We start from the raw sequence: 20,840 nt of genomic DNA, 5'->3' as shown, positions 1-20,840 counted from the left end.
ACAAAAGAATGAAGGGGTCTCAAGACGTCTCAAACTACGTTTAACTTGATACAGCTTCCTAAAAACACAGCGCATATGACTAGAGAAGCATCTGACGCATGAGTACAGAGACCAACAATTCAAAATAGTGACAAAAATAGGTCAATAATAAAGTTCAATGATGGAAATAAATCATACAATATTTGGACTTTTATAGCCATTTTTTGTATCGTCTAAATGCTTTACTTGTCTGCTGCCACAATAAATGTCTATGATGTAATAAACAATATTTGCATTATCCGATTCAGTTCTAAATGAATTCTTACATTTATTCTTCGGGGCTCAAAGTTCAAAATAAAACGAATAGATGTCAAATAGATGTGTATGTTTTAACCCAAAGTTTTATTGATGAAATTAGACAGTTTGAACATTGTTCTTTCTCTGTGCCCTTGATAGAAGTGTAAAAACACACTACATCTGTGTTCCTACTCGACTCTCATACACACAAACCTCTGCTCTCATATAATCTCTGCTACAGCTGGGACTTTGGGCCCCGTCCAAAACCAATCCAAAACCCTGTCCTTGTCTACCTCTCTCTTAGATCAAGGGGCAATGGAAGAGAGGGAGAGACATGTTATTTAGAAAGGTGAGCTTTCTCCAGGGTTATTGAAATGTTTACTTAAATCCATCCAGGACACAGAGCCAAGCACTATGGGTATAGGCATCATGGTTATGGTATTAGTGGTAATGAAAGATTGGGCAATACTCCTCAGTACCTCACCATTTTTCATTGTTGTTGGTAAACTTCCCCACAACTTTCCATTAAATTAATGGATTAGCTCAATGAAAATGAAAAATCCACCATTGCTTATCATTGGTCACTCTTTTCCATTCACTTGCAATTAATGGGGACTGGAGCTTTCAAGCTTGAAATGGATGCAAAAGCAGCCAGACTTGTGCGCTAGATCGCAAGTCTTCTGAAGCCATATGACAGCTTTCTGTTGCGAACAGACAGAAATTGATGTTGTTACTCAATGAAAATCTAGACATTCTTCCTAGCTCTCATTGGTGTACTGAGGACAGTTCAAGAGAGAAGCAGCAATGTCCTTTTGAATCGGATCTTTTCATTGAATAAGTTGATCCCAGTTCATAAAAACCAGTCTGAACAATTCATTCTCCGATCGAATGATCTGTGCGCGGCAGTTCTGTAATGAAGGTCTCACTGGAAGGGTAGATCATCAATGAATAATGACTTAAATTTCAGTCCGTTTCTCACACAAAGCCATCATATAGCTTGAGAAGACTTGGCATATAGCGCACACGTCGTATGGACTACTTTTAAGGTGCTTTCACGTCCTTTTTGAAGCTTGAAAGCTTCAGTCGCCATTCATTATAATTGTATGGAAAAAAGCGACCAGTACATTTTTCTAAATTTCTCCTTTTGTGTTTCACAGAAGAAAGACAGTCATAAAGGTTTGAAACAACATGAGGGGGAGTACATGATGAAAGATTTTTCATTTTTTGGTCAACTGTTCACTTTGGCAATGCAGCCACTTCATAAAATCAGTTTGTTTTTGTTTTGAGACAGAGGCTAAACTAGTGATGCACTCTTTACAAAAAGAGAAGGAGGTGAATTAGGGGGACAGCTGCGAACGCTATGATACATTCTGTGTATCGCGTCATTGCGGCCAATAAACTCTGAATCAAAACAAGTTGTGTAAAGATGTTAATTCCTTCATACAAAAAGCTTTTTTGCCAATAAATAAAACAAACATGACACTGCAAAGAAAAACACTTCTCTTAGCTGAGCTCTCTTGAATGACGCATGAAATGTGATAGTGAGGAATCGCACACAAAACAGACTTCTCCGGAGAGCCTAAATCACAGAGAGTGACAGAACAATCCAGGAAGTTAATCCTAGTATGAGATCGACGCCCCCTGTTTCTTTGCAGGTCAACCAGCCTAATCTGCCCGGAATACCAATTTCAGCTGGTGGGCTGTGTTATTGTCCTATAGCCACTCGTTAAGAGGAAAGTCTGTCTTTCAGATGGGTGAAAATGTAAAAATGAACAGCCAAGGGCCCTATTCAGCTGCAAATGAGGACAAGGAAAAAGGCAGGCTTTAAAGAGTGAAAAAGGCTAAGATGAAAGAGACAGGAGGAGGAGAGGAGCAGCAGACAAGTTAATAGAGACCAAGATCCCTGAGATTTTACACGTCTCCTGTGACCCCCGAGAGAGAACGAATGAAGTGAGCTTCAAGAAATTTGCTTTCATTTCAATCCATCAGCTTAAAGGGAGGGTTCACCCAAAAATGAGAATTCTGTTATTATTTACTCACCCTCATGTCACTCCAAACCTGTGTGACTTTCTTCTGTGGAACACAAATTTCACTCTTTTCAATATAATGAATGAGAATGAGTCTTCTGAAACACCATTCTGTTGCTTTGTATGAGGAATAGACTGAAATTTGACCTGAGATTTGGAATATAGTTTATGAGTTGTATGGACCAGCGTCATGATCCCTTTGTGGTGCTTTATGGGGCTTTTCCACTGCAAGGTACAACTCAACTCGACTCGCTTTTTTGGGGGTTTTCCACTGTGGATAGTACCTGGTACCTGTTACTTTTTTAGTACCTCCTCGGTCGAGGTTCCAAGCGAGCCGAGCCGATAATAAATGTGATGTCAAAATCCTGCAGATCACTGATTGGTCAGGGAGAATCGTCACTACCAGCATCATTGGATTTCCGACACCACCCGCTAGTTTTAAAGTTAGTAACAGCGATAGCCGTATCATTTGTTCACACGACTTTCGAATTGTGAAAAAAGAAATGGCTGTGCGCAAAACCACGCCGTGGTCAATAAACGAGTTGCAGATGGTCCAATCGTTAGCAACGAGCAAAACGAAAATGTATTTCAGGAAGTGTCTCAGCTGTAGGCCGCACACGGCTACCACCGGACCTACCAACAGTGTAGGGAAAAGTTAAAAGTGACTACAGATCCATCAAGGAAAAGTGGAAGTGGTTCGAACAAATGGACGCAATCTAGACCGGCGAGCAACGGGAGGGAGAGTGCCACGGCGTTGAGCCACGATGGAGGATGGTATGTTTTGTTACATTAACTCTATACTCTGCTTGAAAGCTTCACTTTATTTAGTTGACCAGCTACTGGAAGCATCTAAAACAACCAGGCCAATTTAACTGTTACACTTGTGTAAAATCACCATGCAACAACTGCTATATGTAGCACAATGAGCTAGTAGCTAACAGCTAGTGGTTGTTGTTTTGGTGTTTGTGTCGCGTTTAAGATGATGTCACGACAGTGGAGGCGGCGCAACTATGACGATCAGCCTATAATCCTACCCACGTTGAGGCGGTACTAAACTGCAATGGAAACGCAAGCTCAGAAAAGTAAAGCGAGTAGAGTTGAGGCGAGTCGAACCGTAACGTGCAGTGGAAAAGTGCCATTGGTGTCATTTTGAAGCTTGACAGTACCAGTCCTCATTCACTTTCATTATATGGAAAAATGTACTTTCAGTATCGTCAGTTTAACTCAATCCTCCCTTGTTCATATTACTCATATCAAAAATGCATGTAACCAAGGGAACTTAACCCTTAAACGCATACCTTGTGTGGCCCAGGACCTCATTCCACCCGCTGTACCTCATCCATTTTTTGTAGTTGTGCCCACACTTCTTTAGTATTCCTCAATCTATCTTTTATAAACAGTGTAAAAGATATTCTATTCATGTTTACTATCACATTACAAGAGAAATTAGAACTATCTTTATACAAATAAATACTATAGATTGACTTTCTGAGCAACAATGAATTATCAACAATGGTGAATTATCAGTATCACATATGCGTGTACAAATACATATTAAACATGATATTTCTTACTCAAGGTGGCGTTGATGTTTCAGTGATTGACATGATTTACATTTGACATAGCTATTTGATGAAGTAGCAACATGGAAGCAAACTATAGCAAGTATAACACATGAACAGAATAATATGACTATTGTCATTTGGGTGTACAAGCATCTTTTAAGACTCAATATGTGCCTGAGAAAATAAGTATGTGTAGCCTAAATAAGCCTAAATGTGTTTGGCAGCCTGTTGCATGTCATGAAATTTCAGTGTGAAAATAGTGAATAGTTCCCAGCATGCTTTGCATTGGACTCGACACGGAGAGTAAATGTTAAAAGGATTTAAAAATGTTTTGTTATGTTGAGATTTAGATGAATATCTGTAATGTTGTAGTTTTAAGGGTTACCATCACTGTGAAGAGTGGAACCGGAGCCTAAGAGTTATTTTGGCATTTGAAATTGTGCTAGGTTTAATTGATTCAGTTAGGTTCCCTCTATATATAAGTATTGAGAAATATTTCAGTTGAAATTAATTTAAGAAGACTCATTTCAAACATGTGAAAACACTGTCCATGTTTGAATCAAGTTGAGCCAAAGAGTTGTCAAGAGTGGGAAGGATATTCTTCAAAGTTCCCCTTTTGTGATCTACAGAAGAAAGATGGTCATACGGGTTTGGCCTGGAATAACATGAGGGTGAGTAATGGGGTCACTGACAAATAAGGTTTTCTGAGTTGATAAAAATGTAGAGTTTAAATCACACGTCAAGTTTCACACACAACAGTCTCTAGTATTTACTCCGAAAGGTGCCAAAAACAAAAAACATCCAGTGAGCGGCAGTTCTGTGGATGAATATACGAGGGGGACCTACACAGATCTAGGCAGTTGTTTTAATGTTGTGGCCGATAGTGTATTTTTGAAAAACATGTATTTATTTATAAACATTTTCTACCAGATTTTTTTTTAATTAATGACAATGTAATGTGGTGTAACCATCTAGTAAAAGGTATTAAAATACTTTTGCACCGAGAATGCATAAGAGTGTGGGCAGCTTAATCATTCATTCATTTCAAAAAAGTTCTCCAACATACTTTAAGGCAAAACATATTTTTGATTCAGGAATATCACAATGTTTTCTCAGGGTTACTCCATTTTACTGGAACAAATGTGCCATTCATAAAAAATGTCAAAATATCAGATTTGAAGAAGAAAAATATTCAGTATAAAGGGCCCTCTTTTATTTCCGTCACATGACAGCTAAAGGGCTAAAAAAAAAATATACATATACATTATATATATACATATACATATACATTATATATATATATATATATATACACATGCATACATACATACATATATATATATATATATGTATATTTCTTTTAGCCCTTTAGCTGTCATGTGACGTATATTATATAATTATATATTAATATATATTAATATATAATTATATATTATATATATATATATATATATATATATATATATATATATATATATATATTAATACAATTTTAAGACAAAATTGTTTCACTGCTTTTTACTTTTCTTTTCTTTTAACAAATTATAATAAAAGATTTTTCTGCACTACTCATGCCAACATTATTTTTTTTAAGATCTTCAGGTTTTAATGAGACTTTGATTGTTTTTACTGTCTTGTGACAGTTACACCACATAATATGTTTTCTGGGGCTTAAAGTTAAAAATAGAAAAAAAATGTGAAGTCAGAAATTAAAAACATGTTCATTATAGAAGAGGTGCATTCAAATAATTGTTTTGTGTGAATTGCATTTTTTTTTATGTATTTTTGAATAACTTAACAGAGATGGACCAAAAATGTGTACCAAGTCATTGACCCAATGACAGAATTGTAATTTTTGGGTGAACCATTCCTTTATCATCGCTTATGTAAAACCCAATAGCAACAATCACATATCATCCAGCAGGTGGCAAAACAAAGAAAACCCATAACATCTCACCACAATATTCAGACTACTGCAGTTAACTTTCTGTTTGCAGTTCTTATGTTTCCTGTAGAAATATACTTTAAACTAAACTTAAGTTACAATCCTTAATTTCAACATAGATTTTAGAACATCACTTGCAAATTTCTGTGCATGATCTCTTAAAAACTTGCATACAATAGAGACTTACAGACGTATTGTTACTGATCAAAGTTCTAACTATAAAGTTAAATCTCATGTGCATACAATCTCTGTGTAACCAGTATCACCAAATCCAATTGCAAAAATAATGACTGTTTTCAAGCAGGTTTCTCTGAACACTCAAACAAACAGAGCAGTGTTTGATAGCAACATATAGCAAAAGTGTTTACATTTTTCAGGTGAATCGACCTACGAATGGCTTACTTATAGTTATCTCTACAAATGAACCTGGGATAAGATACTATTTTAATATAGAAATAAATGACACTCCACCTTTAAGTACGGAGTGTCATCTTTTAATATAAAGCTTATATGAAGGAAATATGAAGAACAGATACGTGGTGTTAAATGTAGACATTTTGGGCATGCCATTTGTGGGGCAATTCCTTCCAAGTAAACATTTTAGCTGAGAAACTCAATAACCCCTCTTTGACCAACTACAAAATAAGGGCACCTGTCCCGACAACGCGAAAAGAGTCAGTCCTTCTCTTGGGACCCAAGGAATTAATTACTTCCCTAGAGCCAATAAACCAAAGTTATATTAGACATAATTGGTTAAATTCAGGTCAAGCAGCCCACATTTATGGAACATGTGGACAGTACATGTTTGGTCTAGCCATGAGATTGGGGACACTGTGCTGAGCATTTGTGAAAGGGCATAATATTAGTAAGTATGTCCTTAACACCTCTAACCCGGAAATCATGCTTACATCTGGGAATTTGCACGTGATGAAGTCATACGCGTTTATGCGAACAACATCGTGCGAGACCATACGAAATCACCAACTCGTAAATTATGTAAGAATTTCATGAGATCGGGTTTAAATTAACAATATGAAGAGCAATGTGTAGTTTACAACAGAACACATGACATGCAATACTGCATCCCTCAACTTCACCTTACATATCCAATGTAACGAATGAACCAAAAATATTAAAAGCTAAAAAAAATTTACATATATTTCACAAGTCACTATTTAATCAAACTGAAGAGAATTTACTCAAGGACGCTTATGCACAGATTTGAATTAAAAATGCAACATAACCGCCGCAGCCCATTTATTTCCAAAATGACTATGTCACGTGCTATATTAAATATGAATGTTAGGTCATGTGACACTATACTATTTTATATAGTACATTTTTTATATTAAAAAAATTGTAGATCGTATTCAGTGTATAATGTGCACTTTACAGTAAGCAGTATGCTAGTATACCATTCTAGTGGCTTCACTGTACTGAATGACGTCTCCGTACGTCATAGGGAAACTATGTCATACACTGTATGACGTAGTGGACCGTGTTTCGTTTACGTCATTCAGCACAGTGACATGGAAAGGTGAGGTTGTTCAATATTTATTTATTTTTTTCAACCAAAAAAAAAAAAACCAACACATTTTTGCTACTTTTATGCAAACCATCAAGAAACATAAATTAAAAGTTTCACCGATTATTTTTATGGCAATATACTTGCGCTACAGTTCAAATTAACGATTATTCGTAACCGTGCGAAAATCAACTGTACCAAACTTTAGCGAAAACTTTTCGCAGACAAAAACTTTCCGGCTAAGACTTGGCAAAAAGAAAGCAACACCTGGTAAACATTTTCGTGTCGCGTGTCAAAACATCGCACACTCTTCAAGACAGCTTTATGTCCACAACATTACTACTTTGCGAAAAGTATATTCGCGTTCATTGTCGCTGTTTATTTCGCGTGACTCCGCTGTCATCTACAGTAACACAGTATCACAGCGGCTTTACGTGGCTTGCGCGAAAGCTTGCATCAATAAAAGCAGGGTGAATAAATCTCTTTAGGGCTCACCAGCTTTGCAGGGATCTTTATAGTCGATGACTTCTGAGGAGGCGCTGGTCTCCACATAGTAGCCGGGATCAATCGCGTCCAATTCGAGCGCCGCGAGCACGGCGAAGCTGGAGAGCAGGAACGCACACCTCGCTGCGAGGTCCATGATTGGGATAGTGTAGCAGGAATAGAGGTACAGACGGAGAGAGATGATCGGGGGGGAGGGGGGAGGAAAAATGGGAGGTTTTAGGGAAATGAGATTCCTCTCGAGGGCGGGTTTAAAAACACAGCTCTGCCTCCCCACACACGCACGCACAGTGTTCCCATTGCAGTGAAGTGATTTGTGCAGCTGAGCTTTGTGCCAGTTACATAGGTTGCAAACTTTGCAGGAGAAAAGTGTTGGTGCTTCTCACACAGGTTTGTAACATACTTCTGAGCATACCGAGTGTGTTCTCAGTGTTTGCTCTGTTTTCTGTGCACATTGTGCGTTTTCTCTGTGATATGTGGGTATGTTCTCTGTGTTTCCTGTGTTTCTATGTGCATGTTCATGTTCTCTGTGTTGCAGCATACAGAGATCTGTCCATCTGTCTGTCTGTTGAAAAGCAGATGAAATTCCAAGTATAAACACTAGATGGCTGCAGAGAGCTACTTATTTATAATGATTTTTACAATTTGTAACAAGTTCGGTATAATATATATATATATATATATATATATATATATATATATATAATCAGAGACTGGTTTTGTCAAAGTGTAGCATTTTGCAGTTTGATTGGTTTGAGGTTGTTTTTGCAATAATGCCACATTATTATTACAGTCAACCCTGAACACAGTTACAAAGAGAAGACATATGTAGAGAAATCACTTGTCATTTATTTCAAAATTCAATAACTGAAAGTAATTTAATATGAATGTCATGAAAAGGCCATGGTTCTCAGCAGGAAACCGATGGAGTGCGTACTCCAGGTAGGGAATGAGGTTTTGCCCCAAGTGAAGGAGTTCAAGTATCTCGGGGTCTTGTTCACGAGTGAGGGGACAATGGAGCGGGAGGTTGGCCGGAGAATCGGGGCAGCAGGGGCGGTATTGCACTCGCTCTATCGCACCGTTGTCACGAAAAGAGAGCTGAGCCGAAAGGCAAAGCTCTCGATCTACCGGTCAATTTTCGTTCCTACCCTCACCTATGGTCATGAAGGTTGGGTCATGACCGAAAGAACTAGGTCGCGAGTACAAGCGGCCGAAATGGGCTTCCTCAGAAGGGTGGCGGGCTTCTCCCTTAGAGATAGGGTGAGGAGCTCAGTCATCGTGAGGAGCTCGAGTAGCTGCTCCTTTGCGTTGAAAGGAGTCAGTTGAGGTGGTTTGGGCATCTGGTAAGGATGCCCCTGGCCGCCTCCCTAGGGAGGTGTTTCAGGCACGTCCAGCTGGGAGGAGGCCTCGGGAAGACCCAGGACTAGGTGGAGAGATTACATCTCCACACTGGCCTGGGAACGCTCGGGTCGCCCAGTCAGAGCTGGTTAATGTGGCTCGGGATAGGGAAGTTTGGGGCCCCCTGCTGGAGCAGCTGCCCCCGCGACCCGACTTCGGATAAGCGGTTGAAGATGGATGGATGGATGGATGTCAAGAAAATTAACATGAATATGCAGTGGTAATTCAAACAGAGGAATAAACTTTTTCAATGGCAAATTTAGCATTTATTCTGCAAAATTCTGTGTGTGTGTGTGTGTGTGTGTGTGTGTGTGTGTGTGTGTGTGTGTGTGTGTGTGTGTGTGTGTGTGTGTTGCATTGTGGCTGTTTTTTAGATTTTCTATAATAAATAATGAAAAAAAAATCAGATTGAATTAACTCCTATTCTTTTAATTTGTTTAGATATCAAATGGCCGAAAAGTCACCAAGTCTCGTACCTGTCAGATAAAGGATAAAGTTTTATTGAAGAAACAAAATAGATTTCTGCCAAAAATGACCAAACATGAGGGTTAAGCCAAATGAAACAAATGATGCAAGACATTTTCTCAGAACGAACTTAACTTTTCAGATCCGTTTTTTGCAATGACTATCTATCTGTCTGTCTGTCTGTGGTAGCTTGTCTGTCTGTGGTAGCCATTAAGCTATCTGTCTGTCTGTCTGTCTGTGGTAGCCATTAAACTGTCTGTCTGTCTGTGGTAGCTGGTAAACTGTCTGTCTGTCTGTCTGTCTGTCTGTGGTAGCTGGTAAACTGTCTGTCTGACTGTTTGTCTGTCTGTTGTAGCAGGTAAACTGTCTGTCTGTCGGTGGTAGCCGTTAAACTATCTGTCTGTCTGTCTGTGAGTGGTAGCCGTTAAACTATCTGTCTGTCTGTCTGTGAGTGGTAGCCGATAAACTGTCTATCGGTCTGTGGAATGGGACGTGGTTGTCAGGACAGGACTGGACTGGGGAGACAAAGCACTTGTATTACTCCCCACGTTGAGCTCAAAATTACTCACCAAATGGCAAGGACCCTTTGAGGTTACACTTCAAGTCGGGGACCTCGATTATGATATTAAACAAACGGATAGAGGCAGAGCACGTCAAATTTACCACCTCAACCTCCTTAAATCATGGAGAGAGGTGGTCCCCATGTCCATGGCGATGGTAGTTCCAGAGAGGGTGGAGCTCGGGCTGGAGGTGAAGTTCAAAGTCGATCTATTCACCTCAGTCCCTTGTGGAGACAACCTCTCACCATCCCAGCTCACGGAGGTGGCCAGGTTGAAGAAAGAATTTGCAGACGTGTTCTGTCCTCTTCCCAGTCATACTAACCTCATACAACACCATATCGAGACCCCAGCGGGAGTGGTTGTGCGTAGTCGGCCATAACGCGTACCCAAGCACAAGGAAAAAGGTGATTCGGGACAAATTAGAGGCAATGCTTGAAATGGGGTAATGGAAGAATCGAACAGCGATTTGGCCAGCCCGGTTGTTCTTGTACCTAAGAGTGATTGGTCAGTCTGGTTCTGTGTTGATTACCGGAAAGTCAATGTCGTGTCTAAATTTGACAAGTACCCAATGCCACGAATTGACAAATTGCTTGATTGGTTGGGTGAGGCTCAATTTTATTCAACACTGGATTTAACTAATGGATATTGGCAGATCCCCCTTAACTCCATTATCTCTAGAAAAAACTGCCTTTTCCACACCGTTTAGGATTACACCAATTTGTCACTTTTCCGTCCGGTTTGTTCGGGGCTCCCACCACATTCCAGTGCCTCATGGATAAGATTCTCCGGCCACAACCTGTGTATGCTTCCGCCTACTTGGACAGCATTATTATATACAGTAATGACTGGCAGAGGCATATGCAGCATCTAAGAGCCTTTCTGAGGTCGATGAGATGGGCGGGACTCACGGAAAACCCAAAAAAGTGTGCAGGTGGACAGGTGGAAGTACTTATCTGGGCCTCCACTTGGGCCATGGGCAGGTATGGCCCCAAATTGATAAGACCGCAGCGATAGCAGACTGCCCAAGTCCAAAAAGGAGGCGAGACAGTTCATGGGTGGCTATTACAGTAGGTTTGTGCCTAATGTTTCTGATATCACCAGCCCCTTGACCGATCTCACTAAAAAGGGGGCACCAGATCTGGTTCACAAGGGTGAAATCTGCACTCTGTGGCGGGCCGCTTCTGAATGCTCCTAACTTCTCTCTCCCCTTTATTTTACAGACAGATGCATCAGAGAGGGGGTTGGGGGCTGAGCTCTCACAGGATGTGGAGGGGGTGGAGTGCTCTGTGCTGTACATTTGTTGTAAGCTCTACAGCATGATTGAAAAAGAGTGTCTTGCCATCAAGTGGGCAGTCCTAACCCTCAGCTACTACCTGCTGGGGTGGGCCTTTATCCTTCTCTCGGATCATGCCCCGCTTCAGTGGCTCCACTGCATGAAGGATACCAATGCACGGATCACACGTTGGTACCTGGAACTTCAGCCTTTCAGGTTTAAAGTGGTCCACAGGCCATGGCCATGAGGTTAGCAGGCCAGACGTTGCCCGACGAGTCGGGCGGTGGGGGTTTGTGGAGTGGGACGTGGTCGTGTGTCTGCCATTGGGGAGAGTGGAAGCGGTAAGGGCCATCACCTGGTGATTCTTAATACTAAACACCTGCGTCTTGTTTCAGTGACGTCAGAGACGGGCTATAAAAGTCCACCAGAGTGACTGGGAGAAAGAGTCTGAGACACGCACACCCTGAAGCTGAAAGCTGTTTAGAGTTGTTTGTGTGAAACTGTCTATCGTTTGTGTGAAGTTGTATACTGAGAGAGTGCTTGTTGCTGAAAAACCACCACCTTATTTATGAAGTTGGAAACAGTGCCATATTTGTAGCCAAGGACTGTGTTTGTGAAACTGAAACAACATTAAAGGTTGACTTACCTGGACTGCCACCCGCTTCCCACTTCCTTCCTTACTTTTGGAATCCTCTACACTGTCTGTCTGTGGTAGCCTTTAAAATACAGTTTAAGTCAGAAGTTTACATCCACCTTAGTCAAATACATTTAAACTTTTTTCACAATTCCTGACATTTAATCATAGAAAACATTCCCTGTCTTAGGTCAGTTAGGATCACTACTTTATTTTAAGAATATGAAATGTCAGAATAATAGTAGAGAGAATGATTTATTTCAGCTTTTATTTCTTTCATCACATTCCCAGTGGGTCAGAAGTTTACATACACTTTGTTAGTATTTGGTAGCATTGCCTTTAAATTGTTTAACTTGGGTCAAATATTTTGGGTAGCCTTCCACAAGCTTCTCACAATAAGTTGCTGGAATTTTGGCACATTCTTCCAGACAGAACTGGTGTAACAGTCAGGTTTGTAGGCCTCCTTGCTCACACACACTTTTTCAGTTCTGCCCTCAAATTTTCTATTGGATTGAGGTCAGGGCTTTGTGATGGCCACTCCAATACCTTGACTTTGTTGTATTTAAGCCATTTCGCCACAACTTTGGAGGTATGCTTGGGGTCATTTGCAACCGAGCTTTTTAACTTCCTGGCTGATGTCTTGAGATGTTGCTTCAATATATCCACATTATTTTCCTTCCTCATTCCTTTTGTGAAGTGCACCAGTCCCTCCTGCAGCAAAGCACACAAACAACATGATTCTGCCACCCCTATGCTTCACAGTTGGGATGATGTTCTTCAGCTTGCAAGCCTCACCCTTTTTCCTCCAAACATGACAATGGTCATTATGGTCAAACTATTTTTGCTTCATTAGACCAGAGGACATTTCTCCAAAAAGTAAGATCTTTGTCCCCATGTGCACTTGCAAACTGTAGTCTGACTTTTTTTATGGCAGTTTTGGAGCATTGGATCCTTGCTGAGTAGCCTTTCAGGTTATGTCAATATAGGACTTGTTTTACTGTGGATATAGATACTTGTCTACCTGTTTCCTCCAGCATCTTCACAATGTACTTCGCTGTTGTTCTGAGATTGATTTGCACTTTTCGCACCAAACTACATTCATCTGTAGGAGACCGAATGCGTCTCCTTAAGCGGTATGATGGCTGCATGGTCCCATGGTGTATATACTTGTGTACTATTGTTTGTACTGATGAACGTGGAACCTTCAGGCATTTGGAAATTGTTCCCAAGGATGAAACAGACTTGTGGAGGTCCACAATTTTTTTTCTGAGATCTTGGCTGATTTCTTTTGATTTTCCAATGATGTCAAGTGAAGAGGCACTGAGTTTGAAGGTAAAATACATCCACAGGTACACCTCCTATCAGAAGTTAATTGTCTAAAGGCTTGACATAATTTTTTGAATTTTCCAAGATACTTAAAGGCACAGTTAATTTGTGTATGTAAACTTCTGACCCACTGTAATTGTGATATAGTCAATTAAAAGTGAAACAATCTGTCTGTAAACAATTGTTGGAAAAATGTATTGTGGCATGCACAAAGTAGATGTTCTAAACGACTTGCCAAAACTACAGTTTGCTAATATTAAATCTGTTGAGTGGTTAAATGAGTTTTGGTGACTTCAACCTAAGTGTATATAAACTTCTGACTTCAGAGTGTAGATTATAACTGTTAATCTATCTGTCTGTCTGTCTGTGGTAGCCGTTAAACTATTTATCTGGCTTTCTGTGGTAGCCGTTAAACTATCTGTCTCTCTGTCTGTGGTAGGCGTTAGTCTGTCTGTCTGTGGAAGCTGTTAAACTGTCTGTCTCTCTGTCTGTGGTAGCCGTTAAAATGTCTGTATTTGTTTGAGTTTGTATTGTTTGTGTGAATTGTCTGTCTCAGTGTGTAAAAGATTTTCTTTTTGCATTTAGCACAATTAAAGGAGAAAACAATAATTTACACCTTTGGTTCAATTAAAGGAACGTTCAATGCAAGTGAAGCTCATTTATCAGCATTTGTGGCATAATGCTGATCTCCACAAAAAAATATTTAGACTTGCCCCTCGTTTATTAAAAAAGCAGCTACAGTGAGCACTTACAATGGAAGTAAATGGGGCCAGTCCATAAACAAAAATACACATAATTTAGCTACAAGTTGTAGAAAATTATAAGGTGTTAACATGATTTCAGCATGATAAAATCGCTTACTAACCCTAACTGTGAAAAGTTAAAGTTAATGTCCAATACCAGGATCACCGGGTTTCATTGTCATGGCAACAAAGTTGTAATACTTCATTTAATTTTACACCGATATGGTTAGTGAGTTTATCACACTAAAATCATATTAACATGTGTAATATTTACATCTTGTGGATGTAATTTTAATGTTTATGGGTTGGTCACTTTGACTTCCATTGTATGTGCCGCACTGTAACAGCAACATTTTTTTTCTTTATGTAATTGAGGGACAATCATGGACTAAACATCTGTTTTTTGTTGAAATCATGTTGAATTATGACACCTATGATGTTAATTGAGCTTAACTTAACCCAGAATATTCCTTTACATTTATCAGTATTATTGTGTGCGCTCCTCAAACAAATGTGTCAAAAGCAACACACTCACAACTGTATGAAAAGTAACACGAGTTGTGTTGTTTTTAACACATTTGTTTAGAGGGTACACTCTGTCTATAGCTACTGTGTATAGCTAAGATTTCATAGTTCTTTTCAGGGGCCTCATAATAGTGACCGGAACAACTTTATCTGAAAATGAATCTGATCATCAAACATCAGGGGGCCCATAATAACAATAATGTGTTTATTTGCAGAGCACCTTTCACACATCAAGCACTTCAGATATCAGAATTAAAAGAAAATGTATGTTTTTCGTAAATATAAATACAAATATTTTTTTTACATTTAATAAAAACCTATAAAAAAAAAACATAATTTTTTTTATTTTTTATTAAATAATTAATTTATATACAATACATATCTAGTAAATGTCTGTCTGTCTGTCTGTGTAAAAGGTTTGCTGTGCACTTAGCACAATGTATTATATATATATATATATATATATATATATATATATATATATATATATATATATATATATATATATATATACATACTGTACGTATAGACATATACAAAATGTCATTCTATGAATGCCCTCCCATTAAAATCTATTTGTCAATACTAATATTGTCAAGAAGTCAACATGGTATAGACCAGTTCTAAAGTCTATACTGTAAGCATCTAATGCATAATGTAAATGTCTTTCACCCCATAAAACTAGCAGATTTCTTGTGCTGTTCAGCACTATGTGGAATATCCTCCTGTTCACACTTGTTCATCTCAAACAGTACAACATCAAAAGATTTCTATCTTTTATATTCCAGAAATGTGCCCTCTTTGTAGGAAACAAAATGAACCGAATGAGGTTATTTTAGTATAAGTATTGATTCGTGTTCTGCTTTTAACCTTTGGTAGCTTTGAGTATTGCTAAACACTTGTTTTCATCTGCCAGAATTCCAATGCCTGAAATGTCATAAAAATGACATCTTATCTATTCACTGGCCGAATACTGAACAGAGTTTTATCCGAGATGTGCCTGGAGGTGAAATCTGTACTGCCTATGTCTATTTAATAAAGTAAACCTTAAAGGAAACTGTGGCGGCAAAAACTGATGTGCACAATTCATAATCAAAGGAATATTTTCCTAATCATTATGTTGGTGGAAAATTGGTGTTATAACATTTTGAACATTGTCAGCATAGTATATTTTATATATATATATATATATATCTAATTAACTGGTTCAATTTGTGATTTGTTTTTTTTAATGCTCTTTTCAACATGGCATTTGGTCTTTTTAAAGTATCATTTCATGTCTAAGCATTAACTTGGGAGCTGTTAATCAGGTGTACATAACAATAATGAATGTTTTGGAGGTATCTCCTTGCATAAACAACAGTATAATTTGCCACAAGTCAGCGTTAGCGCACAAACTTAACAGTGTTTTGCATCCTGCAAGAGGGCGGTTTTCATTGTGTGGGAGCATCCAAGCATGTCATTTGTTGCAGATGAGTGTTGTTCTCCATTGTTTGACTATGAAGAAAAACTTTTACATTTTAGCAGTTTGTGTGTTCTGGAATAAAACTCACAACCTTTGGTATTTTTAACATCTTGCGCTAACAGCTGAGCTGCAATCTCTACATTTAGCTGTATGATTCTATGACATGTAGACTTCCATTCTTCCTCAAGCTCTATATATAACACCAGAAACCATTCTAATCGAGGTATATAATTAGCTCTCTGGTCACCTTAGATTATAGCTCTTCTGCTGCTGTTGTAGTGAAATAGAGGACTCTTCAAAAGAGAGTATTAAAGGGGAATTCCATATTCTTTCAGCCTCAGAGTCTTTCTAACACTCATGAGTGGAATTCCCCTTGAATTCATCTGTTAGGTTTCACTCTTATGCTTGTAATGATGTGCAGCTTTACATATGCTTACATTGGCTGTGAGCTCTCTGGACTGATATAATATTCTAGATGACTGCATTTTGTACTCTTGAATTTACTGTCAGTGATGTTGAAATGTCTTCAATCAATTCCCATTTTTATAAAGTTTCATTATAATGATACTCAATGGAGCATCAGTCCTGCATGACTCAGTCTGTCGAGAACAGGGGGGCTATTAAGACTTGCATTCCCTTCCTTTTGACAAACAGTTGCATCAAAAATATACTCGGACACTTAACCCTCATGCACTGTTCATCACTAAATCATGTTCCAGTTGTTCTCGGTCAAAAGTGACCGGAAACTATAAACATAACATTTTTTTAATGTTTTTTTTTTATTTACTAATATATTTCACTATATGACCTTGAATGTGACCTTTAAAATGTACTATTTTATGAACAGTTTCTCAAATACTGAAGCAATCCTCATAAATGATGTACCGTTTGAAAGCTTAAAGTCTCAAGAGTCAATCTATTTAAAAAAAACAAAACAAAACAAAACAAAAAAAACTGATGAAATTCCAAGTATAAACACTAGATGGCTACAGAGAGCTACTTATGTGCATTTATATATATTTAAATATAATCAAAGACTTCTTTTGTCAAAGTGAAGCATTTTGCAGTTTGATTGGTTTGAGGTCATTTTTTGCAATAATGCCACATTATTATTATTATTATTATTATTACAGTCAACCCTGAACACAGTTACAAAGAGAAGACTTATGTAGAGAAATCATCACTTGTCATTTATTTCAAACATCAAAATTCAATAACTCAAAGTAATTTAATATAAATGTCAAGAAAATTAACATGAATATGCAGTGGTAATTCAAACAGAGGAATAAACTTTTTCAATGGCAAATTTAGCATTTATTCTGCAAACGTCAATGTGTGTGTGTATGTGTGTGTGTGTGTCCAGTTTTTTCACATTGAGTCACAAATTTAACTGCAATGGTGTTTGTAATGCCAAAATTGCCACAACAAGAACATGTTTAAGTGCCTTTTTACATTTCTTATTTATTTAAACTTTTAAATAAGTTTTATTTAATGCATTTAAGCAACATTATGTAAAAATGGTACAAGTTTATCCTACTCAAATGCACGTGTCATCAAATAAACAACAACAGAGTCGTAAGTAATCCAAAAGTAGGCTAATCTAAAAACAATCAGATTAGTTTTTCTTAAATATGTAATCCAAGAGATTATTACCGAGTACAGTTTTAGTCATGTCATTTGTAATCAGTACCTGATTACACATCAGATTACTGATCAAAAGTGATCTAATTACAAAAAATATTTTTGTATATTACTCAAGCAATATTTTTTTATTTTCTTTTTTAGCAAAAACCAAATCAATCTAGAGTATGTTGAAAGTGTATTTTTCTGGTTGAAATGTAACATGTTTCCCCTGTCATTTTAGGATAATTACAAGTTCAAACAAAGTCTGAGGTTAATTTTAGAATACTATAATATTATTTTACTAGGGCTTTCAATCGATTACAATGTTTCCATTTAAATTCAATGCATGACCTGCCGATTAATTAATCAAAACATTATTGCAGTGAATCACATAAATCAATATTTGCTGAGAAATGCCGCCAAATAAAGATGATTTAAGATAAATAATGCATAATAATTCAAATAATTGTAAATATTGTAAATAAAGCATTTTTCATTTTAAAACAAGCTACTTTTGTGAACTAATCAACAAAACAAAACAATGATATACGAGCTGTTATAATCAAATATTAGACTTAATTTTGAAGTGTTTAAATCAGCTTTAATACAGTTTATTTTTCAAAATAAAAATCAATCTAATGCAACAAATGCCTTCAAGTTATTTCCGATTCATCGAAAGAAAACTCATTGAGTGTTCAGAATGAGGAAGGGCTGTTAGTCATTGCGTTTGAGTTTGAGCTTGAGTTTCAACAAATGCATTGCTTGAATTCTGGGAAAATATTGGTCATAATGTGAATACGAGTGCTTGAAAACATAACAAAAAAAAAAAGGTCATGAATAGAATGCGTCAGAGACATTACACATCTGGAAAGGCACACCACTTGTAAACAATTTGCACTTGATGCTTTTTAATGCTGACCCATATGGAGTCATTGTTTGGACAATAACACAACTTGGTATAAACTTGTTTTTTTGCATTATAGTTAAGTATGTACATGTATCCTGTTTGATATGTGTCCAGAGAAGCGCAAGGGAGCAACTCTGTACCAAAGCTCAAGGATTTTATTTTACACACACTAAAAGCCACTGTGCCCCCAGCATTTACACCTCAAAATTGTATTAAAATCATTTTCCAAGAGCTTTGCTAAGTGGGTGCTTTGGTATTTTGGGTGCTACTTTGTGGCTGTTTACAGAACCCAACTTCAAGTCTCTATGACATTCTGGTCCCTTAAAATAGCACGGGTCACTCCTTCAATGTAAGTCTATGGGATTTTATTTGCTTATTTTAATCATCTGCCAGGCAAAAGCCACAAGTCTGGCGCTTAGAAAAGTAAAAGCACACCTCTACTCAACAAGCTGCATGATTTGAGGTATTATCCACATCCATAATGCCATAGGATTCCTGTAGCTCAACCCATCGAGCATGGCAATCGCAATGCCAAGGTCATGTGTTCAATGCAGGGATATCACATATTTAGCAAAAATGGCGCTTTGGATAAATGCACCCGCTAAATGTCCAAATGTAAGTTTCATCTGTGTTCTTCAGGTGGAAATGTCATGGTTCTGATTACTTCCAATTCTGGCGAATGTACACAATAGCGATATTGGACTGAAATCTGTTCTAGCCTACAGAGAGAGAAGAATCTAAGAATGTATGAGATTAAAGCCATCTTTGGGTTGCATATCACTCTGAAAATGTCATTATGCAAATCCCCCACTGGAAACATGACTGGGAATTCTTTGGAAAGTCTAATCATTTCTGATGTACACAGCCCTGGAAATAATCCGACAAGAATCCCCCTTGCATGTCAACCATTGGATTAATTATCCTTGGAATAGAAACATTGTAGTATTTGTGGACCGTCCTGCTTTGAGCATCAAGCAATGAACTTTGAGACCTGTAGCCGCACACACAGAAATTGGATGTGATATAGTGACATCATAACCTTTCAGAAGTGGGCCAGTATTCTCGCTCTAAACCTCTCTTCAGGTTTGATCCAGTGGTAATCATTTTGAGTAACACAATCATCCCATCATCTCTGGTACTTTTCTTCTTATTATGCATATTGCATTGAGACAGAATGCTGCATTCATAGCACATCGTTGACATTCTGTTCATGAGATATTCATGCTTTTCAACCTTCACTGGTCTTCCTATTTATAAAGCAATCAAAACACTTGTGACTGAATCAGATGCACCCATTATTATCCCTTTTGTCTTAATCATCATGGTTATTTGAAGGACAGCTCTATCTTTTGAGTAGCATCATCCAAAAAAAAAAAAGAAAAGAAAAAGATGGACGATTGACGGACGATTAATTGATCTAAAACGTTTCCTTTAAAGGAATAGTAAAATTTAAAATTAGAAAATTCGGTCATCATTTACTCACCCTCATGATTTTCTCTCTTCCAGAACACAAAATGAGATGTTAGACAGAATGTGAATGGTGACTGAGACTAATTCTGTTTAAAGGAATGTTCCGGGTTCAATGCAAGTTAAGCTTAATCGACAGCATTCGTGCCATGACTTGTCCTTTTCTTAAAAAAAAAAAAAAAGAAGTAAATATCTAGATTACACTGAGGCACTTACAATGAAATTGAAATGGGGTCAATACGGAAATGTTAAAATGCTCACCGTTTCAAAAGTATAGCCAGAAGACTTCCACTGTCAGTGCCTCATTGTAACTCCAATTTGTGTTTTATATACTGTAAAATCCCCAAAAAGAGTTTTTAGGAAGCCACCGATTATAAAAACGTCAACGTGTTTTTTTTTTTTTTTACGGTAATCTGTTTAAGTAACACTGAGGCCTACTATTGTACTGTTGATCATATGCACATTATCTTTCAGCTCACACAAAAGCCTGTTTGTCCGTTTTTAATGTCTTAAATTCATTCAATCATTACAGCAGTATAATGATTCATTTCTCTCTTGTGCTTTGCAGCTGAAAAGAAATACTGCAACGGCACTACCGCAGTCATGTGCAGTAAA

The 20,840-nt window shown here is 37.8% G+C and overlaps 1 protein-coding gene across 1 annotated transcript in view; it reads right to left on the bottom strand.

The window, feature by feature from the left end:
- bmp1a (bone morphogenetic protein 1a) overlaps positions 1-7,978 on the bottom strand; it is a 100,819-nt gene extending 92,841 nt beyond the window's left edge. The window contains exon 1 of the mRNA XM_052108037.1: positions 7,834-7,978. Within this exon, the coding sequence (XP_051963997.1) occupies positions 7,834-7,978 (145 nt within the window). The remainder of the gene's footprint in view (positions 1-7,833) is intronic.
- Between the last annotated feature and the right edge of the window lie 12,862 nt (positions 7,979-20,840).

The sequence above is a fragment of the Xyrauchen texanus genome, chromosome 37 (assembly GCF_025860055.1).
Source record: "Xyrauchen texanus isolate HMW12.3.18 chromosome 37, RBS_HiC_50CHRs, whole genome shotgun sequence".
Classification (NCBI taxonomy): Eukaryota; Metazoa; Chordata; class Actinopteri; order Cypriniformes; family Catostomidae; genus Xyrauchen; species Xyrauchen texanus.
Note: the sequence above shows the minus strand (reverse complement) of the source record. Positions and strands in the feature narration are given on the sequence as shown.